Consider the following 12,091-nt stretch of genomic DNA (forward strand, 5'->3'; position numbering starts at 1 on the left):
TCGGGTTCGGGTTCGGTGTTCGGCGCTTTCTTACTCCTATTTACAACACTCAATTTTGTTGCATGTGAGCCAGGATACAGGAGTCCAGCCGTACTTCAGGTAGGAGACACCGTTGACACAATACCATATCCCCCTCTGGCATTCCTAACCTAGTACGTGTGCTCATACCATCTTAAAGGGCCCTTCTACAGTACCTGCACAAGCTGCAACTGGCGTCACGAACTTAGTTCCACCTAAATCTGACCCACTGCATAGCAGCCCCATTGACCCAGTGTCCTGCTCGTTGTATCAAGTGGCGTCACGAACAGGATAGGATTGATATTGTGTGTCCATCCTTAAACAGCAGAACCGCATTTAATTGCGCCAAAAAACGGACTTAAAACCGCATGCTGCACAGTATAACAATCAGGGCTGAAGATTGTACCAAAACCGCTTAAAAAGTGATTGTCTTACTTGTATTGCCGTGCCAAGGAGAGCGCTGCACGTGCGCTGCGGCACTTGAAGAGTTAATTCGGCATTGTGGAGATTCGCCATATTCGTTCCAAGATGGTGCTGCATCTTCATGCTGAAAGACAAAGAAATCAAGAAACGCCCTCCTAGGAGCGCAAAAATGAGGAATACGCCCCCCAGAAGCGGGAAAATATGACTACACCCCCTCAGGAAAAGCACGAAGATATCGAATACGCCCCTTCAGGAGTGGGAAACTTGGAGAACGCCCTCTATGGACTTATCTATGATCAGGCCAGAGGTGATAAAAACTTCGCCCTCTGTGCCCCTCCTTTAGTGTTAGCAATCAGCGTGTGCCGGAGCACAGTGAAGATGGCCTATCCAAGACCAAGGTGGAATGCCATGTCCATTGCTGGGGAAGAAGTGTACCCAGAACAGCCTATGGAGATCCGGGTCTCCCAGCTAATCCAGAGACGCGGACCCTCAGCTCTTGCTGCCCGACAGGAGGCCGTGGATACCCCTGCGCTGCAGACCCCTGCTGCATCTAGCTTACCTGAGCTACCGGAGATGTCTGAGGAGAGCGATGAAGTACCGGTTCCTGACAGCAGTGTCCCAGACTTGGTAATCGAGTACCAAGAGGCCGTGGATCCCTCCGCTGTGTACAGTGCACCCGCAGAAGCTGACGAACCTGTCCGGATGGATGTGGACGTTGTACCCGCTCCCGCAGAGGCCGTCGCTGACGTCACCCCTCCAGCAAAGAAGAAGGCCGCGATCCAGGTGGCGCCTGAATCCGGAGAGGACCAGCGGAGGACACTGGAACCGGCCACCCGGCCACGACATCAGGTAGGAGCTACCCCGCTCCCTGAGGCCCAGGCCCGGTCCATGTCCGCTCTATCGCCATGTCCAGAGACCCCATCACTGCCAATCAACCTGAGGCCTACCAAGCCACAGCCACCTACTGGTGCGGTGGAGGCGGCCAGGGATTCCACTCCACCGACCAGCTACAGCCAGCTCAGCAGCCTCAATCCAGAGATACCCCATGAGATCACCGCATTTGCCCAGACGGCTTGGGAATACAAGTCGGCCGTAGAAGAGTGGGTGAAGGAGGTCCTTGACAGCCCCCAGTCCGGAGAACCCGTCCTGACCCGACGTACCGGAACCGTCCTGTGGTTTTCCGTGGAGCGCAGTGTGGGTTTCCTCCAAGATAACCATTCAGGCAGAGAAGTGTTTGTGGGCTGCAGGTCAGTTAAACGCCACTACTTGCCCCAGGAGAGGCACAACTTGTACATTGGGGACCAGGTTGAGTATACCCCCATGCGGTCCATCCAAGGACTATTTGCTGTTAGAGTCACCCTGCTCCAGAAACCTCTCTCCCCTGCCATCACCCCAGAGACCTGGCAGGAAGATCCAGGCTCTGTGGCAAAGACAAGATGCCTGCAGGAGACCCCAGATGGCCGGCTGGTATTCAAAGAGAAAGCCGAACCAGCCCCAGCACCTCTCATTCCAGATTTGTCACCTCCACCAACCCTGAGGGTAGGACAGATAAATAATTCAGTCCTAACCTTTAACCCTAAGGTGCAGCCATGTTTCATACCCCCCTATGTGCTCCCATGGAAGCAGTCCCAGTCAACTGTTCCAGCACTCCCTGAGCCACTGAAGCCAGAAGTTCTTCCCCTTCCTGCACCGGCTGTGGATCCCGGTTTGCAGCAAGCTACGGCTACATTCTCCAGGCTGGCTGTACTTTCAATACCTACTGTCACAGGTAGAGGTCGCTGGCGTACCACAGTCAATACCACCTTAAGCCTCCAGCAGAGGCAAGATGTCCCTCTCATGAGGTTCAGCAGCTCCAGTAGTGACGAGGAGCTAGACACCTACCTGTAGGGTGTCCACAACATAAAGAAAATATAACAGATAACATTGTTCTGGGAGCCACGCCATGGACCTGACGGGTGAGGACCTGTTGGCATGTTGTGCTATTTTAACCGTTTGTGTTCCAGGTTGCCATTGTTTTGTCCTCATCCAGATGGTCATGTCAGTAAGGACTCCCCCCCATCAGCACTTTAACCCCTTCAACTCCAAGTTAACCGTTTTATCCCCTTTCTCAGGTTACCTGATAGCCTGCTGCTATTTTATGACATTTTAACCCTTTGGATTACAATTGACTCTTTTGCCCTGTGGATTGCAAAGGAACTTTTATCAGATTCCAGAGGATTCAACTTTAAGCACTTCCGGGAATACGGACTCAAGTTATTGTTGAGCCTATCCCTTACACTTATAAAATTTGCACTATTTTATAAAATGTTGGCAACATAAAAGCTTGCACTTAATTGTCATGCTATTTAATAATTTATGCCATTGTAGCCAGTTTACAAATGTTATGTAATGTTCAAGATATCCTGCCCATTGTGTGTATTATCGTTCCAGGTGCCACAATGTGAATTTATGCACTGTTCCAAATGATTGCACTTAACCATTGCACTTAACAAAAAATGTATCAACTTACCTAAAGTGTGCCTTTTTAACAGCTCTTGTTCTCTCCCCCTTATACGGACTGTCATCATACGGACGTTGTACACCAAAGGCCTACACCCGGTGAAGTATACCCATAGGTACCCAGGGTAGGACCAAATGGTAAGTCCTGACAGGTCCAGGTTGTTATACAGGTGCCCCTGCTGCTTCGGGAATCGTTAGAAGCCCTAGGCTGCTCCTTCCTGCTTGTTAAATGTTCCGGATTGTTCCCATCCGGAGGTGTCTCATTTCCAGGAGATCCATGGGAACGTACTGCCCTCCTCCTGTGACTAGCCAGAAGACACGGAGACGATACATACCTCCCCTTCTGAGCTTTTGCCTAAGGTAAGGCGCCTCAAACCTTAGAGACACAATTTAGCTTCCTCAAAGACATCATAGTGATCGTGCTATAAGCCAAATTTCTTCAGGCTATGATGCAGGGAAAGGAAAACAGGATAAAGCCACCCTTCTATTTGCAGGCTTTGCATTACACAATGGTGGGATTACGGAGTAAAGACACCCCCATGCTTTCTTTGATGTTTAAAGGATCCAGAACATACAAAGTCAGTCAGTAATGTTTGCTTTGTGCAGTTATAGGTTACCTGGTTATACCAAGATAAGGAAACTGTGTGTTGGACACCTTATGCTAGTGGGCAGGAACCTCGAGGAAACCGTTATATGTTTTGTCTATGTAATGTCTTATATGTAAATTCATGCAGCACTTTGTATTAATTGGGTACCCAGAGCTATTCCTCACCGCCTAATATACGCCGAGGACGGCTTCACTTAAAGTAAGCGGGTATGTAACATCCCAGAGTATGTCACTAAACTCTCTTCACCCAGCTTCATTATGTTAAGATGTGAATGTGTTAATATCCTATGTAATCTGACATTGTATTTATCTGTATTGAATATATTTGCTGTAATTCCAAATGTACGCCAGCAGGTGGCAGCAATATGAAGGCAAACCATGGTTAGAGTTAGACCTAGACTGGAATATACCATTCCAGGCTAGCTTCCCCCATCTGAGGAGGAGTGGAATGTTCCCAGATCCTACTTCAGAGGGAGGACTGAAAGTTCTAGGCAGTGTACCAGCCACCCCCTGTTGGGGTAGGCTGTGTGAATAGGAGCTCCCAGAAAACAGGGATCCCAACCAAGGATTCAGGCCTAACCTGAGGCCCAAAGCAACCTTCCCAGCCTGAGTTCCTTACCTCAGCTGGATGATAAAGAAAGCAGCAACTTCAGAACTTCTAGATCTCCAGGACGAAACCATCATTCCCTGCGAGCAGTCCTGTAAGTAACAGATTCCAAATACAAGGAGAAGATAAGTACCTCCATAGCTAGTCAGGCCCAAACCAAGCAGTACCCAAGACAGAGCAGAAGACAGATACCTGCCAGATCTACAGGCTTATGTACTAGATGCAGAATATATATATATAATTCCTGCCACATATTGCCAACACCTGCTGGGACCCAAGACTATTGCTGTAAATTGTATGGATCTAAAGCTGCATATAATAACATCAAGTAAAGACAAGTTGGACCCTATTCTCTGTGTGGAATTCCATCATTCCTCTATTACTCCTATTTACAACACTCAATTTTGTTGCATGTGAGCCAGGATACAGGAGTCCAGCCGTACTTCAGGTAGGAGACACCGTTGACACAATACAGAGACCATATCCCCCTCTGGCATTCCTAACCTAGTACGTGTGCTCATACCATCTTAAAGGGCCCTTCTACAGTACCTGCACAAGCTGCAACTGGCGTCACGAACTTAGTTACACCTAAATCTGACCCACTGCATAGCAGCCCCATTGACCCAGTGTCCTGCTCGTTGCAGATGGACAAAGGGGGCAACTGTATGAAATGGATGGACAAAGGGGTCAACTGTATGGAATGTAAGGACACAGGGGGCAGATGTAGCAGAGCTGAATAAGCTGCTGTTCAGCCACAGTACTAATGGTGAAGGAAATAGACGGATTTAGCAGAGATGTATATGTGGCGGTTTAGAATCAATGCGGGTGAAAGATAGAATCAGATGTAGCAGTGCTGAATAAGCGCTGTTCAGCCACAGTACTAATGGTGAAGGAAATAGACAGATTTAGCAGAGATGCGTATGTGGCGGTTTAGAATCAATGCATGTGAAAGATAGAATCAGATGTAGCAGAGCTGAATAAGCTGCTTTTCAGCCACAGTACTAATGGTGAAGAAAATAGACGGATTTAGCAGAGATGTGTATGTGGCGGTTTAGAATCAATGCATGTGAAAGATAGAATCATATGTAGCAGAGCTGAATAAGCGCTGTTCAGCCACAGTACTAATGGTGAAGGAAATAGACGGATTTAGCAGAGATGTGTATGTGGCGGTTTAGAATCAATGCATGTGAAAGATAGAATTATATGTAGCAGAGCTGTATAAGCGCTGTTCAGCCACAGCACTAATGGTGAAGGAAATAGACAGATGTAACAGAGATGTATATTTGGTGGGTCAGCATCAATGCTGATGGAAGAGAGAAACAGATGTAGCAGAGCTGTATACGAGACTGTTCAGCCACAGTGCTGGTTGAAGAGATAAACAGACAGATGTAGCAGAGCTGTATATGAAGCTTTTCAGACACAGTGCTAGTGGGGGAGTAGAATAAAGATGTAGCAGAGCTGTATAGGAAGCCATTCAGCCAAAGTGATGTTAGGGGACTGGAGTAGCCACATGTAGCTGAGCTGTATATGCATCTATACAGATACATAGTGTAAGGTGTATACACAACTGCAGTACAGCTATAATGGAAACAAATCTGCATCAGTGCTGGTGGGTGGGGGATGGTTGTGTTTTATGGGAGACAAAAGCACAGATTAGAACTCTACTAGCTGACAATCTTTTGAGCTAATGTATAATATGGAATTATATTTTTTGATAAACAAAATGGGTTTGTAAGAGATCAGACAGAGATTTTGTGTGTAAAACTGCAGAACAGCCACATGTTCCTGTACACTGAGCTCACTTATCACAGCTCTCTGATTCCCCAGCAGGGGGAGGGGACTCACACACACTGCAGGCTGCCAGACTGATGACTCATAGTCTTCACATGAACTAGCACGCAAGGACTGAGTTCTCAGTGTGATGTCATAAGGAGGTGTGGCCGGCCTTCACTCTAGCTGCCTAAGCCCGCCCAGCCTTAGCTGCAGAAAACCAGGAAGTGAACAGCAGAGTGACTGCAGGTGAGGACGAATTTGCAAGATGAGAATACCCCTTTAATACATTTGGGTTAGATTCAGAGATTTGAAATACCGCCATTTGGGGCACCAATCTTTAATTCAGGCCTACTGTGTGTCACGCTGTGTGAGATAGGGCTTATATTTTTTCATTAAAAAAAAACACCCTTTTTGGGTCAAAATACACAATATTTAAGGCCTTGCAGCATAAGCACGTTTTAAATTCCTGGGTTATATACTGCTGCCATATTGAGTTATTAAACAAGCACCCGTTTGTGCAAAAAAAGTTTATTTGGCAGCCTTTGCTGCATATGTCATTGCGAGATACACCCTTAATACATTTGGGTTAGATTCAGAGATTTGAAATACCGCCATTTGGTGTACCAATATTTAATTCAGGCCTATAGTGGTTCAGGCCGTGTGAGATACACCCTTTACATACAAGGGTTTGATTCATGCTTTTGAAATACAGCCATTTTGGGCAAAGAAATCTTTAATTGAGGCCTACAGTGGTTCAGGCGGTGTGAGATACACCCTTTACATACAGGGGTTTGATTCAGGCATTTGAAATACAGCCATTTTGGGCAAAGAAATCTTTAATTGAGGCCTACAGTGGGTCAGGCCGTGTGAGATACAACCTTTATATACAGGACTTATATTGTTTCATTAATAAAACACCCTTTTTTGATCAAAATACACAATATTTCAGGCCTTGCAGCATAAGCAAGTTTGAAATTCCTGGGTTATATACTGCTGCCATATTGAGTTATTAAACAAACACCCGTTTGGGCAAAAAAAGTTTATTTGGCAGCCTTTGCTGCATATGTCATTGTGAGATACACCCTTAATACATTTGGGTTAGATTCAGAGATTTGAAATACCGCCATTTGGTGCACCAATATTTAATTCAGGCCTACAGTGGTTCAGGCCGTGTGAGATACACCCTTTACATACAGGAGTTTGATTCAGGCACTTGAAATACAGCCATTTTGGGCAAAGAAATCTTTAATTGAGGCCTACAGTGGTTCAGGCCGTGTGAGATACACCCTTTACATACAGGGGTTTGATTCAGGCATTTGAAATACAGCCATTTTGGGAAAATAAATCTGTAATTGAGGCCTACAGTGGGTCAGGCCGTGTGAGATACACCCTTTACATACAGGGGTTTGATTCAGGCATTTGAAATACAGCCATTTTGGGCAAAGAAATCTTTAATTGAGGCCTACAGTGGTTCAGGCCGTGTGAGATACACCCTTTACATACAGGGGTTTGATTCAGGCATTTGAAATACTGCCATTTTGGGCAAAGAAATCTATAATTGAGGCCTACAGTGGGTCAGGCCGTGTGAGATACACCCTTTACATACAGGGGTTTGATTCAGGCATTTGAAATACAGCCATTTTGGGCAAAGAAATCTTTAATTGAGGCCTACAGTGGGTCAGGCCGTGTGAGAAACACCCTTTACATACAGGGGTTTGATTCAGGCATTTGAAATACTGCCATTTTGGGCAAAGAAATCTTTAATTGAGGCCTACAGTGGGTCAGGCTATGTGAGATACACCCTTTACATACAGGGGTTTGATTCAGGCATTTGAAATACTGCCATTTTTGGCAAAGAAATCTATAATTGAGGCCTACAGTGGGTCAGGCCGTGTGAGAAACACCCTTTACATACAGGGGTTTGATTCAGGCATTTGAAATACAGCCATTTTGGTCAAAAAAATCTTTAATTGAGGCATACAGTGGGTCAGGCCGTGTGAGATACACCCTTTACATTCAGGGGTTTGATTCAGGCATTTCAAATACAGCCATTTTGGGCAAAGAAATCTTTAATTGAGGCCTACAGTGGTTCAGGCCGTGTGAGATACACCCTTTACATACAGGGGTTTGATTCAGGCATTTGAAATACGGCCATTTTGTGGAAAAGAAATCTATAATTGAGGTATACAGTGGGTCAGGCCGTGTGAGATACACCCTTTACATACAGGTGTTTTATTCAGGCATTTGAAATACTGCCATTTTGGGCAAAGAAATCTATAATTGAGGCCTACAGTGGGTCAGGCCGTGTGAGATACACCCTTTACATACAGGGGTTTGATTCAGGCATTTGAAATACAGCCATTTTGGGCAAAGAAATCTTTAATTGAGGCCTACAGTGGGTCAGGCCGTGTGAGATACACCCTTTACATACAGGGGTTTGATTCAGGCATTTGAAATACAGCCATTTTGGGCAAATAAATCTTTAATTGAGGCCTAGTCTGGTTCAGGCCGTGTGAGATACACCCTTTACATAATGTCATTCAATTGAACTATTAATTAAACACCCATTTAGGGCTAGATCCTAAATTCGAAAAATATGAGGAGAGCGTCAAATTAGGGACGTGGCCCAATTTGTGGTAATGCTGGCGGAGCTCCTGTTGCAGGGAGAGGACGTGGTCGATCTGTGCCAGCTACATGCACAAGTGAAACCCCTTCCTCAGGTGCGAGTAGGCGACAGAACCTGCAGCGGTATTTGGTCGGGCCTAATGCGGCTCTACGAATGGTGAGGCCTGAACAAGTACAGATGATTGTAGATTGGGTTGCTGAAAGTGGATCCAGTCAGCCTCAAGCCTGGCCTGGTGGTGTGCGATAATGGGCGAAATCTCGTAGCAGCTCTGGGACTAGCCAGTTTGACGCACATCCCTTGCCTGGCGCATGTGCTGAATTTAGTGGCACAGAGATTCCTTAAAACTTACCCCGAAATGTCAGAGCTGCTGCTGCATAAAGTGCGGGCCGTCTGTGCGCGCTTTCGGCGTTCTTACCCTGCTGCTGCTCGCTTGTCAGCGCTGCAGCGTAACTTTGCACATGCTGGCCAGACTGTGCGAGCAGCAGCAGGCGATAGTGGAGTCTCGCACGGGTGAGTCGCTCGGCGGAACAGCACCACTTCACCACCAATGACTGGGCCTCCATGCGAGACCTGTGTTCCTTGTTGTGCTGTTTCGAGTACTCCACCAACATGGCCAGTGCCGATAATGCTGCTCTCAGCGTTACTATCTTACTTCTATGCCTCCTTGAAAAAACGCTCCTGGCGATGATGGAAGAGGATGTGGCACAGGATGAGGAGGCGGAAGAGAGATAATTTCGTAGGGTTTCCGGCCAGTCATTCCCAAGTTCCTGCACCCACAAACCCAAGGTACACAATTGTCCAGCCAGGGCACAGTTCTGGAGGATGACGAGGTGGAGGATGAGGAGGAGGAGATGGAGCAGGCGGAACCATGTTCACAGCAGGGTGGCACCCAGACCAGCTCATGACCATCACTGGTGTGTGGATGGGGGAATACAGAGGACACAGGGTGTGATGTACCACTGCTATACCTAGTAGGCCAGTAAAAAAAAAAAAAAAATTGTAATTTACATTTTAGGGTGAAATTAACAAATTTTTGGGTGTGATTGTCCAGCTAGGGCACAGTTCTGGAGGATGAGGAGGTGGAGGATGAGGAGGAGCAGATGGAGGAGGAGGAACCATGTTCACAGCAGGGTGGCACCCAGACCAGCTCATGGCCATCACTGGTGCGTGGATGGGGGGATACAGAGGACACAGACGATACACCTCCCACAGAGGACAGCTTTTCGTTGCCTCTGGGCAGCCTGGCACACATGAGCGATTACATGCTGCAGTGTCTCCGCAATGACCGCCGAGTTGCCCACATTCTAACTTGTGCTGATTACTGGGTGGCCACGCTGCTGGATCCCCGTTACAAGGACAACGTACCATCCTAAATTCCGTCACTGGAGCGTGATCGTAAGATGCGCGAGTACAAGCGCACGTTGGTAGATGCGCTGCTGGTGGCATTCCCACCTGACAGTGGGGGCACAGTGGAAGCACAAAGCAAAGGCAGAGGACGAGGAAGAGGTCGCCAATGCAGCTGGGGCACCGCCAGCACCTCAGAAGACAGGGTTAGCATGGCCGAAATGTGGAAAAGCTTTGTCAGTACGCCACAACAATCAGCACCACCAGCTGATATGGAATGTCTTAGCAGTAGGCAGCATTTCACCAACATGGTGGAGCAGTATGTGTGCACACGCCTACACGTACTGAATGACGGGTCTGCCCCCTTCAACTTCTGGGTCTCCAAATTGGGCACATGGCCTGAGCTTGCCCTTTACGCCTTGGAGGTGCTGGCCTGCCCTGCAGCCAGTGTATTATCTGAATGTGTGTTTAGCACGGCAGGGGGCGTCATCACAGACAAGCGCAGCCGCCTCTCCACAGCCAATGTGGACAAGCTCACGTTCATTAAAATGAACCAGTCATGGATACCTCAGGACTTGTCCGTGCCTTTTGCAGAATAGACATGTATACTGGCACTAACCAGACATTGTTATACTGCAGCACAATTGCTCATTCGTGTATTTTGGATATTTCACACTCTTTTAGAGTGTAACCTAATTTTATTTAAAAAAAAATTAAACCAAAAACCTGTGTTGGCTACCTCATCCTCCTCCACCGCTGTTTCCACCTACACCGTGTCATTTACTTTTTCGGGTGAAATTCACCAATTTTTGGGTGTGATGAACCACTGCTATACCTATTAGACTGGTAAATAAATGAACTAAAAAAATTGTCATTTACATTTTCTGGTGAAATTCACCAATTTTTGGGTGTATAGTACCACTGCTATACCTAGTAGGCCGGTTAAAAAATAAATAAATTGTCATTGATATTTTTGGGTGAAATTCACCAATTTTTGGGTGTATACTGTGGACTGTGGCTGTGGACAGGCAGCTTCGCTTGTCTGTGATGACGCCCCCTGCCGTGCTAAACACACATTCAGATAATACACTGGCTGCAGGGCAGGCCATCACCTCCAAGGCGTAAAGGGCAAGCTCAGGCCATGTGCCCAATTTGGAGACCCAGAAGTTGAAGGGGGCAGACCCGTCATTCAGTACATGTAGGCGTGTGCACACATACTGCTCCACCATGTTGGTGAAATGCTGCCTCCTGCTAAGACGTTCCATATCAGCTGGTGGTGCTGGTTGTTGTGGCGTGCTGACAAAGCTTTTCCACATTTCGGCCATGCTAACCCTGCCTTCTGAGGTGCTGGCGGTGCCCCAGCTGCGTTGGCGACCTCTTCCTCGTCCACTGCCTTTGCTTTGTGCTTCCACTGTGCCCCCGCTGTCAGGTGGGAATGCCACCAGCAGCGCGTCTACCAGCGTGCGCTTGTACTCTCGCAACTTACGATCACGCTCCAGTGACGGAATTTAGGACGGTACGTTGTCCTTGTAACGGGGATCCAGCAGCGTGGCCACCCAGTAATCAGCACAAGTTAGAATGTGGGCAACTCGGCGGTCATTGCGGAGACACTGCATCATGTAATCGCTCATGTGTGCCAGGCTGCCCAGAGGCAACGAAAAGCTGTCCTCTGTGGGAGGTGTATCGTCTGTGTCCTCTGTATCCCCACATCCACGCACCAGTGATGGCCATGAGCAGGTCTGGGTGCCACCCTGCTGTAAACATGGTTCCTCCTCCTCCATCTCCTCCTCCATCTCATCCTCCACCTTCTCATCCTCCACCTCCTCATCCTCCAGAACTGTGCCCTGGCTGGACAATCACACCCAAAAATTGGTTAATTTCACCCTAAAATGTAAATTACAATTTATTTATTTTTTACTGGCCTACTAGGTATAGCAGTGGTACATCACACCCTGTGTCCTCTGTATCCCCCCATCCACACACCAGTGATGGCCATGAGCTGGTCTGGGTGCCACCCTGCTGTGAACATGGTTCCGCCTCCTCCATCTCCTCCTCCTCATCCTAGTAGGCCGGTAAAAAAAATAATAATAAGAATTTACATTTTTGGGTGAAATTCACCAATTTTTGGGTGTGATGTACCACTGCTATACCTAGTAGGCCGGTAAAAAATAAATAAATTGTCATTTAGATTTTC

The 12,091-nt window shown here is 47.4% G+C and overlaps 1 protein-coding gene across 1 annotated transcript; it reads left to right on the forward strand.

The window, feature by feature from the left end:
- Window positions 1-819: 819 nt before the first annotated feature.
- On the forward strand, window positions 820-2,328 carry LOC121005666 (predicted GPI-anchored protein 58). The gene is made up of 2 exons (XM_040438440.1): window positions 820-1,290; window positions 2,023-2,328. The coding sequence occupies exons 1-2, from the start codon at window positions 820-822 to the stop codon at window positions 2,326-2,328; spliced, it is 777 nt and encodes a 258-aa protein (XP_040294374.1).
- Window positions 2,329-12,091: the final 9,763 nt, after the last annotated feature.

The sequence above is a fragment of the Bufo bufo genome, chromosome 6 (genome assembly GCF_905171765.1).
Source record: "Bufo bufo chromosome 6, aBufBuf1.1, whole genome shotgun sequence".
Classification (NCBI taxonomy): domain Eukaryota; kingdom Metazoa; phylum Chordata; class Amphibia; order Anura; family Bufonidae; genus Bufo; species Bufo bufo.